This window comes from Rhinolophus sinicus, linkage group LG04, assembly GCF_036562045.2.
Source record: "Rhinolophus sinicus isolate RSC01 linkage group LG04, ASM3656204v1, whole genome shotgun sequence".
Classification (NCBI taxonomy): Eukaryota; Metazoa; Chordata; class Mammalia; order Chiroptera; family Rhinolophidae; genus Rhinolophus; species Rhinolophus sinicus.
Window position 1 is genome coordinate 72,526,891 of NC_133754.1, and position 16,924 is coordinate 72,543,814.

At 35.3% G+C, this 16,924-nt stretch overlaps 1 protein-coding gene across 1 annotated transcript in view; it reads right to left on the minus strand.

Moving 5' to 3' along the window:
- Nucleotides 1–8,050: 8,050 nt before the first annotated feature.
- Nucleotides 8,051–16,924, minus strand: part of ASAH1 (N-acylsphingosine amidohydrolase 1) — a 30,992-nt gene continuing 22,118 nt past the window's right edge. The window contains exons 6-14 of the mRNA XM_019738009.2: nucleotides 15,325–15,399; nucleotides 13,929–13,974; nucleotides 13,217–13,361; nucleotides 12,629–12,683; nucleotides 12,422–12,503; nucleotides 11,022–11,153; nucleotides 10,794–10,917; nucleotides 10,315–10,371; nucleotides 8,051–9,149 (exon numbers count right to left, since the gene is read on the minus strand). Of these exons, the coding sequence (XP_019593568.2) occupies nucleotides 9,060–9,149; nucleotides 10,315–10,371; nucleotides 10,794–10,917; nucleotides 11,022–11,153; nucleotides 12,422–12,503; nucleotides 12,629–12,683; nucleotides 13,217–13,361; nucleotides 13,929–13,974; nucleotides 15,325–15,399 (806 nt within the window). The 3' untranslated portion in view covers nucleotides 8,051–9,059. The remainder of the gene's footprint in view (nucleotides 9,150–10,314; nucleotides 10,372–10,793; nucleotides 10,918–11,021; nucleotides 11,154–12,421; nucleotides 12,504–12,628; nucleotides 12,684–13,216; nucleotides 13,362–13,928; nucleotides 13,975–15,324; nucleotides 15,400–16,924) is intronic.

Consider the following 16,924-nt stretch of genomic DNA (forward strand, 5'->3'; position numbering starts at 1 on the left):
GTATCTTTTTTGGAAATTATGTTGAATTCTATACAGCAAGTCACTGTTCTATATAATTAGACTATTCAAAGAAGAGCAGTGGTCAAGAGTTAAGAGAAATATACTATTTATTACAAAACCCAGCCATTAGGCTAGGCTTCCAGATAATGCCAGTGTTACTGTTGTTGGGTCTAATGTCCTTTTAGTCTTATTCCTGTGCAACAATAGGGCAGGTTATAAAGGTTTCCAGGATATCTGTGAAGTTACTGTAGAATATATATTAATACTCTATTCAAACTGGGTTAAGTTTAGGACACATGTCTTTAGTACCTAGAACTTAACATAATTATCAATTAGATAAATATTTTCCACAATTTCAATTCCTATCTATGTTACCTCCATCTAAAAAAAAAAAAAAAGTTTTATATAATTAGAGAGTATTTCTGCACAGACAAGTAACATGGTGATTAATTTTAAATGAAAAACTGAGCTCTTTCAAGTAGGGATTCATAGAACTAAATTTATGTATCAGAATATAAGGTTCTATATGCTTTTGGACAAATTTAACTTTTGAGATGATAATTTAAGACCAGAACATAGCAGTTGCTTCTGCATGTAGTGAGAAGAGAAGCAGGTTCGCAGATGAAGTATTAAGTAACAAAATGTGTGTGACTTCTTCATCACTAAGTTAAGTCAGCTATTAAAAGGTTGTTTACCTTTAGATCTCCAAATTGTCATGTATCCAGTAAGGCTTCACAGAGCCAGTTAACAGTTAAGTCAGCCTTATAGATTCTTCCTTGAATAAAATATGCAGAGTATATTTTAACTTTGTTAACAATTGACTGAAATATCCTATAAGAAAAGAATTTGTTTGATATTCCTTTAAAATTCTTACCTGCCTGATACCTCAGTTTCAAATTGTAATGTCCAGTCAGGGAGTGTTAAATGAGCATTTCTCTATGAGGACATTTACTGGATTGCTACTTAATTTAAATTACATGAGACATATAGCTCCAACTTTAATAAAACCTATTCAGAAAACTGTCATTTCCAGAATCAGGAATTCTCATCCAGTTGGTGTGTTGTTAGGGAAATTGAAACAATAAGTTATATTATATGTATACTCCAATTCTGTATTTGTTTTCTAGATTGTACAGGAAGAGGGGAAATTTTCATTTTGGTACTTAAGCCAAGCCTTACATATGATGACTCTCTGCATGGCTGTTACAGATTGATACAGTGGAAGAGTTATATCTTAGTTATTACTGTAGTACTTATTTGAATTATGTTATAGCTGCTGTAATCTAGTCTGTTGTTCTGTATTTTACTAGATAATTTAGTTTTAAAATACCTAGAGCTTGAGAGCAGATAACGTGTTTCCTGTTTTTCCCTAGTAGCTATTGCTAAAGGGTTACGCATTAGCTAACCTGTTTGTCTTGATTTATAAGTAAAAAATTTGGTTAGAGATAAAACAGGGAGAAAAGGTCAAAATGAGTGAGAGAAAACCCACACAGGTTGAGATGATGCCTAAAATAGTATACTCACCAGACTGCGCAGGTATTCTTTGTATTTTGTAACATTCACTTTGGGTAAATGCTTTTTCACTGTTAATAAATGTATATCCTGCATATGTGCCTGAATTGCATTTTCATTTAAATTGACATACTCATTTATGCTTCAGAATTTATTACAGAACTGTGGCTTATTTGACAATTTTAGATATAATAAGAAAATCAAAACATGAAAAATAATGACATCAACTCACCAGAGAGATTTCTTAAATTTGAGACCATGTCTCTTACAGTGCAGCTATACTCCACTATTTCTCAGTTATTATATCTATCTTATATACGTACGACCATATTTCCCCAAAAATGAGACCTTGCCGGACAATCAGCCCTAATGCGTCTTTTGGAGCAAAAATTAATATAAGACCCGATATTATATTATTATATTATTATATTATGTGGTCTTATAGTAAAATAAGACCGGGCCTTATATTAATTTTTGCTCCAAAAGATGCATTAGAGCTGATTGTCCAGCTAGGTCTCATTTTCAGGGAAACACAGTATGTAGAGAACATTCCCATACTTACTCAGCATTAGACTGGCATGTTTCTGGCTTATTGCTCAACTTTCTTTACTATAAACAGCTCATTCATCTGTCAAAGAAGTAATTGGCTCTGGATTTCACTTATTTCACTGTATAAGTATGGTTGCCCAGTTGCCTTGCCTGGAACAACCAGCATGTATTGTTCTTGGTTATTTTGGAAACTAATCACAACATAAAGTTCCAGTACAACAGAATTCTCTTATATAATAAATATTCTTGCATTAAGACTTTTCCTGTGTGTAGTTATGCCTGATATATAGGTCTAACAAATCACGTGATTAATTTAAAATAATGTAGTTGTAAATACAGTTATTTTGTTAGAAATTCTCACCTTTAATTAACTGTATCTCCCAGAGTACAGCAGTATGTTTAAGGCCATTTGTTGATCAAATGACATCACAAAAGGCTTTGAAAATGTAAAGTGCTATACCAATTCACAGCTGTAATATTTAACATTTGCATTAAACCTCACTTTTAGTGAGACGGTGGACACACACTTAGAGTTTTCCCATTTCCGCTGCTCCTTCACCTGTCACCTCACAGTTGATATTTGGTGTTTTCCTAGATGGGGAATGTCGGTTAGTCTATCAAGTGAAGTAGTCCATGGAAAGGCTTTGAAGACAAGTGCTGCACAAATGCAAGGCATCATACATGTACCCATGTTGGAGAAGAAGGGCTAAGATTCTCCTCAAACTTACATAAACTCAGTGATGAGGTTTTTGCTTACTTTCCAATGTTCTGACATTTTAAAAACTTATTTCTAAGGCAGAGTTTTAAACACTAACTACCAGAACCCACACTTGAGTCCAGGTATTCTTTGCTTACAATCTTCCCTAACAAGTTCTGGGTATATACTCTCTTTGTAATTTTCCCCTCTTTAGGTAAGGAGGCAAAGTCCAGAGAGCCTTCATAATAGTGGATCTTAGATGTGGAATTTTCCCAGTGTCACTTGCACCGTTCTAGGTATCTTCTATTTCACATTCTCTCCCCTTTCCATTTCCTCACTCTATCTCCACACCCCCCAAAAATGTTTGTGAAGTGGGTAGAATAATGGGGTTCAAGCTACAAGATTAGTATTTCAAATAGCTTTTTGGATTGTACAATTTTCAGTTTTACTTTGGATTATATCACATATGATTTTGCCCCCTTTTCTCCTGATTTTTATATTCCACCACCAACAACTGTCAAATTTAGATTATATAGGTGTTCAATAGATTAATTTCTAATAAACCCTTTTTTTGGGTGGTCTTTCGTTGAATTCTGTGTTTTGGCATAATTCCTGGTAATAGCTAGAAAAATAAGGCATATTTCAGGATGTAAAGTTTTCTAACTAAAGAAATAATTTTCTATTTCTTATTTCAAGTTATTTTGAAAGTTTTTCTGGTAGTGTCAGTGGTCAGTCAGTCTTAGATTTTCATGTACAAAATTTCTATGCCTTTTAAGGGGTTGTCAGGATTAAGAAACTCGTATATAACATTGTATAGTTCAGCTTTTTTCTTATAAATATTAGCAGTTGTTTTGATATTACACATTAGAGCCCTTTTGTTCTTTATCTTAAAATTCTTTCACAGATAATGTTTGGACAGTATAATGAAGCAACAGAGATAGTATTAGAATGACACTTGGAAACATGATGCACAAAACATTGTTGACATTTCTTATTTTCCTATATGCAAATTGCTCATTTTCCTATATGCAAAATAGCATTGTCCTGGATCTGAGGATGCTTTTAGTATTTACATTTTAACAAATGGCAACTAGCTACATTGTTAAAAGGAAGATTTATGAAAAGGAAAAGGAAAACCAATGAATAAGCAATTGTATAATTATCAACGTTTATTAAAATCACAGCAAACAAAATGTTGAAAACCTTAGTCTCTATCTCATAATTGGGATTAAGCTATAAGGATCCATGTGACCCCAACTTTTGTCAGTTATTTCATTATTTGCAAGGGTCTGGCCCATTCATTTGGCATGGTGGCGCAGCCTAAAAAAAAAAAAAAACTGTGGACTTACTGTTCCTTAACAGAGTTTGAGGCAAGTTCCTCAAACCATACTCCATAGCATGGGAGAATGGTGCTTCTATAGAGGAACAACTTTTCATCCTATTCCCTCTGGGCTTTGTAAAACCTAAGTCAGATATATATAAGGTGTGATGATCAATACGGTGAATTTAAATAAAATTTATTAGAGTAGAAGACACATTGCCATTAATCCCCCTAAAAATATTCCCCCTCACTTCAAACACATTATTCCATTGTCCTTGACACTTTCCGAAGCAGTTCTGGAAGTCCTCTTTCGTGAGTGTCTTAAGTTGCCGTGGCTACCTAGCAATTCCTTTTTCAAGTCTTCTACGGTAATAGGTAAGTCATATTCATTGATTAACGTGGAATTTTAATTTCAAACACATTGAACTCAGTGATATGATACAATAGATTTTAAGCTAATCATTGAAAAGCCTTTCAATAAACCGGGATTTTACTTAAGAATATCTAGTAAGTTTCTGGAAAGAGGACCCTCGCCCCACTTCCATTTCCTACTAAAAAAGGTCCATGAAAATTCATAACACCTGTAGTTTGGCAATAATAATTTATATTCTTTGGCAAAGCAATTCAATTCCTAGAAATATATTTTAAAGATCAACAACTTAGTTGTAAGACCTCTTTTGTATTCTGGAATAATTTTTGTCATACATATTTATTGCAAATAATTTTCTCCCGGTCTGTGCTTTGCATGTTTTCATTTCTTTCAAAGATGTTAATTATGTCCTTTTTAAAAAAATGTTTGTACCTCATGTCCTAAGAAATCTGCTTGTGCCAAGGTCATTGAAATTTTTTCCCCGTTTTTAGAGGTTCTGTAGTTTTTATAGCATTTACATTTAGGTGTATCACTGATTCTGAATATTTCTTTTTGTATGGTGTGAAGTGTAAGAATCAAGATTTATTTTCTTGCCCTGTAGAAATCCAGCCAGCACCATTTGTTGAAAAGACTTCTCTATTAAATTATCTTGTCACCTTCATGGAAATAAATTGGCCATGTATGTGTGGATCCATGTCTGGAATCTATTATGTTCCACTGATTTTAATGTCTAGTCTTACATCAGTGTCCCACTTTATTGACTACTGTAGCTTTACAGGAAGTCTTGAAATTAGGTAATGTAAGTTCTCGTAAGTTGGTTTTTCTTCCTCAGAAATTTTTGACTATTCTCTGTCCATAATTTTGCATTTCCAATTTTAAAACCATGTTGCTAGTTTTCACAAAAACTGAGGTTTTAGTGAAATTACATTGAATAAACAGATCAATTTGGAGGAAACGCAAACTGTATTGAGTTTTCTAATTCATGAATATTGTGTAGCTTTCCAATCATTTAGATCATCTTTTGGCTAGATACAGAAATTTAGTTTGACTTTCTTTTTTTCCCTTTCAGCACATTAAAAATGTCATTTCATGTCTGTCTTGTGTGATTTTTTGGTGTGGAGTCTGTCATTTTCTTCTCTGTATAATGTGTCTTTTATCTGGCTGCTTTTAAGGTTTACTCTTTATCTCTGATTTTCAGCAACTTGATTATGATGTGCCTCTGTGGTGTGTGTGTGTGTGTGTGTGTGTGTGTGTGTGTTATGCCTAGAGTTCACTGAGCTGTGGGTTTCTAATTTCCATCAAATTTGGCATGTTTTCAGCCATTCAGATATTCTTCTCCTGGGTTTACAATAACATGCATGTTAGACTACATAGAAATAATTTATTTGAATGCAGAGATTTGCTCAAAAGTTAAAGAATACTCAGGCAAAAACTAAAGGATGAGAAAAGGAAAGCCCATAACTGACTTTTAAGGGCATCTGCCAAACCCAGTGAAGTTTTTCTTTGGTTTTTTAATAGCCACACGGGGTTTAGCAGTCAGGACACATACCCCAGTGGTGCCCAGTGGTCAAGATCTAAAGGAAAACCATTTCCAGCACCATCTCCTGAATAAAACCAATCCCACCAAGAATTAATATCCTCAATATAAGATTAACGGAAAAATAACCTGCATCCAGAGTACTACTGGAAGAACAACTGCCTCCCTTTTGTTTGTGTGAGGATATTCCCTGAGAATTCAAAGCCATAACCTGGCCCTGAATACACTAAGGTCTACAAAACCATCAAGACAAGAATTTAATTTACAGTGGTAGTGCCCCTCAGGCCCTGGCAGAAGTAAATCAAATCCTCTCTGAAAGAATCCACTTTCAACCCAGTCCTGAAAGGATTTCCACAGAGAAGCTTCAATGGGAATGCATGCTTGCTGTCACAAATAATAAACAAACAAATTAGCAGAAATAGTACAATCAGACCTGCAAAAGTTTCTGACATTCAATTACCAAGCCCAGAATATAAATATTTTTAATAACAAAAGATTTAGAAATATAAGACCAATAATCTAAAAAACTTTACCTAGATCTGTAAAAGAGACAATATTCAATATATGAAAAACAATTGAAATTAGAAACTGAAAGGCTTTAACAGATTTGCCACAGCAGAATATGAATTGCTTAACTATAAGATAGACAAATTACAGAGACTGAAAGACACAACTATGGAAAGTATGAAAGAGGTTATGACTTAGGGAAAAAAAGGTTTAACATGCATCTAATTGGATTTCCAGAAGGAAAGGAGAAAGATTGCGCTGAGGCAAATTTGAAGAGAATGGCTGAGAATTTTCAGAATAATGAAAAATGACCACAGAACAACACACCCAACAAATTCTAAATAAGAAAAAAATTAATATCCAGAAACATTACTGAAATTTCAGAACTACAAAAAAGAACCCAAAGATCCTAAAAGCAACCAGAATGAAAAGACACTGCCTGCAAATGAATAATATTTGGACTGACAGCTTATTTCTCAACAGTGGTATTCAGAGAAAATAACAGTTTAATCTAGAACTATGGGCCCAGCAAAAATTTCCTTCAAAGGAAAGACAGAGTCTGAAAATTGTTTTCGTCAATAGATGCTATTGCTAAATAAAATTTTCATTTGGTAGCAGGAAATGATCCCAGGAGGAAGAAGGTGAAGAGGTGAGAAAGAATACTGAGCTATTAATGTAGTAAATATGTATACAAGGGACAAAATCCAAATAAAGTTTAAATTAATCGAACTCAATTTTAATACCCGCTTATAATTCTTCTTGCCTACGTAAGATAATACTGACGTCCCTATAGTTTTGAGGAAGCAAAACAAAACCTGTGTGGAGGAAAAGCTGCCTTTGAACACGTGCACTCTGGGCTGGTAACTATGGATTAGGAGGTGGGAAGGATCAGACACGTGTGCTCCAATGTTCACTGCAGCTTTGTTTACGGTGGCCAAGACATGGAAACAACCAAAATGTCCTTCGATAGATGAATGAATAAAGAAGTTGTGGTATATATACACAATGGAATACTATTCGGCGGTAAGAAAAGATGAAATAGGACCATTTGTGACAACATGGATGGATCTTGAGAGTGTAATGCTAAGCGAAATAAGTCAGAAAAAGCAGAGAACCATGTGATTTCACTGATATGTGGTATATAAACCAAAAACAACAAAAGAACAAGACAAATGAGAAACAGAAACTCATAGACACAGACAATAGTTTAGTGGTTACCAGAGGGTAAGGGAGGTGGGGGGTGGGTGATGAGTGTAAGAGGATCAAATATATGGTGATGGAAGGAGAACTGACTCTGGGTGGTGAATGCACAATGGGATTTATAGATGATGTAATACAGAATTGTACACCTGAAATCTATGTAATTTTATTAACAATTGTCACCCCAATAAATTTAAATAAATTAAAAAAAAATTGTGACCATCTATAAGTTGAATAATCCACTTACACATTACCCTTAATTCAGACATTATATTCAACTTCGATTTCTTCCTAATAAGCCCTCCCCTCAAACCAACAGGTAGGTATACACTCAATTAGCATACAAGACAGCTGACACAACTTCCAGTGGCTGTTTATTGAATGTCATGAATACAACTGACAAAATACAGAAATGGAGTGGATACAATTGCGCTTAACATGCATTTCACAGTTGTGAAAGTTTGAAAAGTTCGATTAGCACTTTTAATAAATACTGATTTCTGAAAAACATTTTTAGTAACTGTACTTCATTTTTAAAAAATATATATTGATCAGAAAGAAAAACTCAATCTGTTTATTAAATGAATGATACAAGAGTTTACAATAATGGGTTCACCTTCCATTTTCCATAACTCTGACCTGTTTACTTACTATTCACGGAACCTGGGACTCAGATTTTGAAGTTAACTTTTCCGGGGTTGCTGGGAGGTAGGGTAATTATGAAAAAGGAAACACTTCAATTCTGGGTATAAAAGACTGCCTTGCATAACTTAATGAACCCCAGAAAGGACTACTATTCCGAGTCAAAGGCACAGGTATTGCCCATTCATATATACAGATGAATGTCTGTCTCCCTCCAATCAAAGTTAGTGAAATTACTGTGCTGTCACAAACAGCAAAAACATCAGTATATTAATTTCAGTAGCAGAACAGGAGGAAAAGGCTGCTATACAGAAAAACAAAAATGTAGATAAAAGTGAAAAACTGAATAATGTGGACTGTTTATTGTAAAACTATTACATGGATATTGGATTCAGTGCCCACAGCAAATCCAGCTTTATTCCATGGAAATGGATCCCACAATAGTTTAATCGCCCATCCCCATCCCCAAATGTCTAAGTGAAATGAAACTCAGCAAATTCTGAATGACTGCTGTACGTAAATTATCTGTAAATACAAACATCAACTGTTAGGGCAAAAATAGCCTATGAATTGTAAACATACCAAGAAGGACAAGCTCATGCTGTGAAGAGAAGCTGCCCTGAGTCTTAGTCTTTGGAAAGCGATCCGATGGCTGCACTAGCGGCCACATGTGAGCGCCCATCTTCATGTCACAGAGAATGCATTCTGTAGGCCAGGTGTATGCTCACCAACCTATACAAGGGTCTGGGCAATCCCGCAGGTAAGTTTCAAATTGACCTTTGGCAACGTCCATCAAGGTTGTGAATACAGTCAGCTGAAAGAAAAGTTATTTTTACTTAAACGATGCTTTCATTCTAAGATGTCCTGACTCATTAACATTTCTTTACTTGTGGAACTCCTTTATGAAGTTACTTAATATTAAATAAACAATATATAATATTACATTATATGTAAGATATAAAAAATATAAAGATCCAAATGATAAAAACAACTGACTATTCCAGGTCATGAATATAAATTGGCTTGGGAGAGAATCTTCCGTTCTTGACAAGGTCTTACCTCCTGAGCAGTACACTGCTTCACAACCAATGCTTTAAGACTTAACCCTCCCGTCTGTGTAGGCTGCAGACGGGACAATCTAACAGCAGCCTAACAATCTGAGGTCTGAACAGTTGAGCTTTGGCTGTCCTTATCCTGAAAGCACGTGCAGTGAGGACACCGCAGGCATGCAGGTTACAAGGCACACACACAGGAAGGCGCACAGAATCTGTAAATAACCTCTGAGGGCCCCCGAAGGTGGTGTGGACAACGTGACAAGTATGGCAGGGTCAGTAGGCTTAAAGGCTTCCTGCAAGAGCCAGGTTCTGATCTGAATGTTAATGGGCAGGAGGAATTTGTTCTGGCAGAGGTAATGGAGACACGCTGATTTTAGGGAGGGTTAGGAAAAAGGACCAAAGAATAGAAGGAACTAATGGGAAAATCAGAATACACACGGGGAGACTACGAGCAGCAAATTGGATGATTAGGAAACTTTTTGCAATTTTTTAGCTACAGTGTGGGGAAAACATACAAGAATGTAATCAAGTTTAAGAGAAACCTTAATCCACCAAGACACAAAGCTCTATCTAAAAATGGACTTCAGACTTTGTTTTGTCGAGTTTTAGGTGTTAGTTGTGGTGTACAGCATAACATTTCTGATAGACAGGGAGAAGTCAACTGAAATACTAAATTCAATGCCATGTAAGTAAAGCTGGAAACAATACTGACCATATTGGACATCAAGCCACAGTAATCAGTTTGTCGCATGCCAACAATTACTATTTTAGTCATACAAAAACATTTTAAAAAAATCAGCCTTAAGCTAAATGTGACTTGGGATTCTCTCTGATTTATCCAATATAACAGGAAAAGATAAAACACAGGACCAAATTCTTTACCTAAGAGCAAATTGTGTGTGTGTGTATTTATTTTAAAAATACCTTGTTGAGGACAGGTTTTGTTGACAGGACATCATATATGGTTGACAATGAGATTTTCTAAAACACAAAAAGAGTTTTGTTCAGTAAGTTAAATACAGAAGTCAACGGCCTTATCCACACAAATGGATCGTTAGAAACCAGGACCTTCTTCAACCAACCTCCCCACAACCCCCTACATGAATTTCCTTCGGAGTCACTGTTAAAACATAGGTAACGGTTCTAATGTATCACTTTTTCTTTTTCATTTTTCATCTAATTCTTGCCTGTCTGTCATTCAAGTTCACAGAACGGTGTCCAGCATTAGAATAAGAAAGGGAAGTACAGCACTTTAAATTAAAATTTGCCCTTTAAATTCGAAACAAAAACTCAGTGGGAACTGTTGCGAGATACTGAATAATAGGAGGTTTATAAATTGTTCAAAGGCCAAAGTGACTTTAATGGTCACCATTTCTTTCTGTATTTGACAGTGTGGCTGTTACCTCTTGGGTTGTGTGGTTTAGACACATCTTTGCAGCATCTCTGCGATCATCAAGGAAGAAGGGATTTTTCCAGCGGTCATAGTTCGTTTCAACCACATACCATCTATCCTGCTTGGAGTCGAGTCTAGATACAAAGAGAGACTCCTCTCAGGCTTCATGCTTTAAACCTGTACATATGTCAGCCTATGTTTTAGTTGCTACTTATTTGGGTTTAACAAATGTACTTACTCATATACATCCAAAGACTTTCTTCTGTCTCGTGTAATCACACAGCCCTCCCCAGACTTATTGCCTCCCAGGATAAAGTATGCTGGGGCCAATAGCTTCGATTTGGTCAGTATATTCTTGGCTTCTTCATAACTACATAGAAACATTTTTAAAAAATGAAACGTTTTTAGTTGACTTGGGATGGAAATGTTGTATCTCTGGAAACTAAGCAAAAACAAATATCTGACGAATGTGTATTTTTTTTTTTTTAAAGAATGGTGAGCAGGGCTCAGGGAGGAACAATCCCAGACTCCTATGTAATGAAACACAGACCCAAAATAGTGCTTCTAGTCTGAACGACAAACAAAACAGCCTCAAGAGATCATCTTCCACCCTTATTGTCTATGCCTTTCAATAGAAAAGGGGAAATGGAATTTACCACCATAGATAGGATTTGGGGAACAGAAAGTAAACACTGAGAATTAGGGCTATTAATAATTGAAGTGAGTTTTCAAAGACTACTGAATCTTTTTTCCCTGGAAAGCATTTAAAATAGGATTAATGCCTGTTTAATCTAGGTCATTTTGATGTAGTACTTGCTAACGGCAGTTTTGCTATTATTATAAGAATTCTGCACCCGCATGAGTATAATTTCTGGGTTAATAGGTATTATGATTTAAATGTATATTTTATTGTACAATTTTTATTTTTTGTATGGGTGTTTTTTGACACCAAGAAAAACCCATAGGTGCCCTTCACAGTGGCATTATCCCTAGCACTTCTTAAACAAGTCATTCGTTTCCTTGCTTTAGAGACACACACAAACACACACACACACACACACGCATGCACACACTCATGCACACACACAAACAGGCACATACACAGCCATAAAAAAAGAAGGAAATCTTTCCATTTGCTACAACTGGATGGACCTTGAGAGGTCATTATGCTAAGTGAAATAAATCAGAGAAAGACAAATACCATATGATCTCACTTATATGAGCATGTAGAATCTTAAAAAAAAAAAATCTCATAGATACAGAGAACAGATTAGTTGTTGCCAGAAGGGGGGGGGGGGGAGGGGAGGGAGGAGGGAGGCGAAATGGGTAAAGTGGATCAAAAGGTACAAACATTCAGTTATAAAATAAAGGAGTCCTGGAGATCCAATGTACAGCATGATTACTACAGTTAGTAATACTGTGTCATTGAAGGTTGCTAAGAGTTCTCAGAAGGAAAAATAATTTGTAACTAGTATGTGTGGTAATGGATGTTAACTATACTTATTGTGGTCATCATTTTGCAATATATACAAATATCAAAACATTTTTGTACACCTTAAACTAATGTTATACATCAATTATATTAATCAAAAAGTTTAAAAATAAATATTAAATTCGATAATAAAGTGCCCAGATTACCTTGTGCTATTTTCCAGAACTGATCTAGAGATAAACCCTATCCACATGGCATCTCTCTTTCCCAAAATCCACTCTATGACACCTGTAAGAGATCAAGCATATACAGTGTCACAGGACCTGTAAAAGGTGAGACTATTAACCAGAAGGCTTAGTCCAGCTCCCTCTTAAAACATCTATGAAATTCCCATTTAAGAACTCTCTACTCACCCATATAACCGCCACTTGTACTGAAACGTTCATTTAGTGTAAGACTAAATAGTCCCTGGGAAAAAGACAAAGCAGTGAAGTCAGAAACTTAGACCATCCTGTTTAAGTCCCTCTCCCTTTATATGGTATATCAAAGCCTGGGCTAGGTAATGGGGAATGCAAAGATAAATCAAAACCATGATAATATCACTCTACTACTAACGAGCCTTTTTAGAAGTTCAAAGCATTTTCACATCCAGTGTGTGAGATAAGTAGGTGGGATGTTATTGGCCAGACTTTTCTGACAAAGGAAACTGAAGTGCAGAGAATTCATGCCTAACTTGCCTGAGAGGGAGACCCAGGACCAGATTCCAGATTTATATTCCCAGCCCTCGACATCCAGGCACATGCTTCTTCCCCAGAACGGGCTCAGGAACCTTCACTTCCTTTCTCCTCTTTTCTACCATGAAGGTGACAAGAAGTACAAAGGGATGAACTGGGGCTTTGTATTCTTTTTAGGTCCTCATTTCCTTAGATTCTACCCGTCACAGAGAGTTAAAATCAGGTCACAGAGCTACCTGTAAAGTTATGTAACAGTAGATTCCTTACTGGTTTGAATCCTGTTAACATGCCCACATAGCCAGCAAAGCTTGAAGCCTTAAAGACAGTTTTATTGTTTCTTTGGAAGTCCAAATTCACTGTTAAAGGTTTTAGTTCCTCAGTTACGACCCAGGTATTATTATTTATATTCCACCTACAAAAGACAAATTTCAGTAACATTTAAGAACAACGCTGATAATGATGAATGGTGAATATGATGGCATGGCCAGGCATTACTCTAGGTACTTTAATCTAATCCCTAATGATCCATCCTAACAAGAACTTTGCAATATGGGTGGTTTTATCCTCCACTTTTCACATGACAGACTGAGGCTCAGAAAAGGTAATTCTCCCAATATAACAGCCTATAAATAGCAAGCTCCAGATTCAAATTTAGGTCTCTGGTTATAAACTTGTTATATTTTTTTCAGAAAGGCCAAGAAGACACATAACATACAATGCTATTCTTCCTTTTAAGCAATAAAACTAGACATGCATCTGGGGCCTCCAAGCATGCTCCAGATTTCTGTTCAGTGGGTGCGCCTCAGTTACGTATTCTCAAATGACTGTTAAGAGTGTGCCCATCTTGTCTCAAACTGAACGCATCCAGTCTTTTCACTTCTGGTCACACTTGGAGCATGATTTGGGACTGACTTTTCATCAATGGAATATAATCTACTCTTAATGACTGATATACAACATTTTTTTTTTTTTTACTTACCCAAGAAATATTCCAAAATCCATGTTTCGCCCATGTAACAGATGACCTAATTGAAAGTAAAAGAGACATATAGTAGCAGTAATGAAAATATGATTGATCTTAAATAAAAGCTGGACACTTAACTTTGGTTAAAATTAACTGTTGAATCCAATAGTAAGAATTAACAGCATCCTGATACTGTAAGTCTTAAGATCAAACTGTTATCTCTGTGACATTAGTCAGAACCCCTATGATCCCTGAGAGCACAGGGTTCCAGGGAAGATTACATCCTGGGAAAAGGATCAGTGGTCCATCTTTGATTCACTGTGACACGGTCCGACCCAGACATAGCTATTGTAGCCTCACCCAATGTCACGTGCTGATATGCTTCCCTTCAGGCACTGTCACTGACAGCTCAACACCTCAAGAGCAAGGTACAGGCAGACTTTATACCCAGAGTATAGGTCAAAAATAAGAGTGAATCATCCTGTGCCTTGTACTCTGGGGATTAGCCAGGGAAAACACGGAAAGTGAGGATGGTCTACAGAGGGTCTCTTGGCTGGGCAATGATGGGAGATTTGTCCTGAGCTCCAAGGAAAGGCTGGGATGATTGTGTCTATGAAGATCATGATGCACCCTGGGAGTACTTACATCAAATCATGAAGTTGGGTATAAGGGGACTATGAGGACGGGTAAGAATATTCATAGTCCTGAAATATTTCTTCTAATTTTTGTTTTGCCTACTTTAATTAAACTTTAATAGGCAGTATAGCAGTAATCCTAACATAAGGATAGTTTTCAATTCACTTTTTTTTATTATTATTAGTTTCAGGTGCACAAAACAATGTAATAGTTAGACATTTATATCCCTCACAATCTACTACCCCACTCCCCCAATCTACTACCTCTCTATTCCTTATGCTGTATTCCACTTCTTCTGTGTATATATATATATATATATATATATATATATATATATATATATAGTGTATATCATACACAATATACATATTATGTATATGTATGTATGTGTGTGTGTGTGTATATATATATATATATATATATATATATATATATATATTAAATTATAGTTGACATTCATTATTGTTCAGCTTCAGCTTCAGGTGTGCAGTGCAGTGATCAGGCATCTATACTATCTCTGAGGTGGTCTCCCTAATGGGACAAGTGTCCATCGGATACCCTACAAAATCTTTACATTATTGATTATATTCCCCTGTCTTTCGTAATCCCGTGTCAATTCACTTTTAAAAATTAACCAAGATCCATAAAACTATATGCAACATACAGAGAATTTGCATAGTAAGCCTAGATTGTATAAGTTCTAATTCTTTTAGAAGAGTTTTCTTTCACTCCATAGGTACTTTGCAGTGCCCAACCTCCCTCAGCACACATTTACCTTTTTTGTCTTCTGTTATTATTGAAGTACAAATGGTAAAAAATTCATAGAAAATGTTGAATGAAATAATTTCTCCTATGAGAAAAGATAGGAAATTTTTTGGTTAATATACAGAACCGTGACATTGTTAAACAATTCTTTTTTAAGAACAGGTTGAACTGTCATCACTGTGTGAGCTTTTGCTTTGGCATCCCTAAGTGTCTGCAGACCAGTCTGAGTGCGCCTGAGCAGCCGGATGGGTGAGGGTGTCTTCATCAGCCTGTACACTCTGCTGACTAAGGATAAAGCAAGTTCCCAAAGAGGGAGTTTTTGGGCAAGTTGAGCATCTGGGCATGTTGAAATTTGACTACAACACAATGTCCACATTTTTTCATCAATATGCTTCATTTTAGCTTTCTTTGGGGGGGCGGGGCTCAAATATGATAATTTAATACATCTGGCTCTTGATTGTATACTGAATATGTATTTTGCTCAGATCTTTCAGTGTGACTAATATTCAAAGTTCAAAAAAGAAATCCAGGAAATATATACATCAGTGCAGAGCTTACCAAAAAATCCATTATACAACATTTTAATTTTTGAATGTTCTTCCAAAACTGTATAATAATAATACAACTCAGCATTTAATTCAGTGATATACAACACACTTTTTCTCTGTTGCATTTTACGAATATATTAACGCGTTACAGTTAACATGTTTTTTTTTTCCCCACCCTAATTTAATGTTTTATCTCCATTTGATTTCTATTTTGGTGAAACTCCACTCAATTTTCTTTCATTATGAATCATATGTTAACCTTCTTAATCTATTTTTATTTTGAGCTATTTATATGTGGCATTCATTTGCTGGAGTTCTTTACAGAATAAAGCAATTAAAGACTTCTCATATAGGCTGCAAGTATATATTTTCTGCATGTTTTGATTATCTTTTTAAAATCATTTTTCTAAAGAAGCAAAAACAAAAAAATATCTAGCCACTTTTGTAGATAAATGCTATTGATTTTCTGAAATTCTCAATCATCTCTCTTGTAAAAACAAGCTATGTAGGCTACTAAAAATAATTCTATTGTTTGGTAAGTTAAAAATAACTTTTGGAATAGCAGAAAAAGTCTGTTTTATTAAATGCTATGAACTGGAACTGGAATTTTAAAAGTAGCTTCCAAAAGTATCAATATCTAAGAATATGATAAATGATATGATGAAGGATACGATAAACAAATGATATGCAAGACCTCCTCCCTAAAAAAAAAAGAAAACAACTCAGAGAAATCAATAAACTAAATAAATGTTGAAATTTCATATATCATGTTTATGGACTGGAAAACTCAGTATTATAATCTAATTCAAAATATCAATAGGCTCTTTTGTCAAAGTTGACAGGCTGACTAAAATTTATATGGAAATGCAAAGGGTCTAGAACAGTTAAGACAATTTTGAAGAAAAATAAAGTTGGAAGTCTTACACTATATAACTTTAAGACTTACTAAAAAGCTTTAGTGATTGCAGTAGCATGGTACTTGTATAAAGACAGACAAATAGATAAATGAAACTTAATAGAAAATCTCCAAACAGAATCAGGCATATATACAATCATTTGATT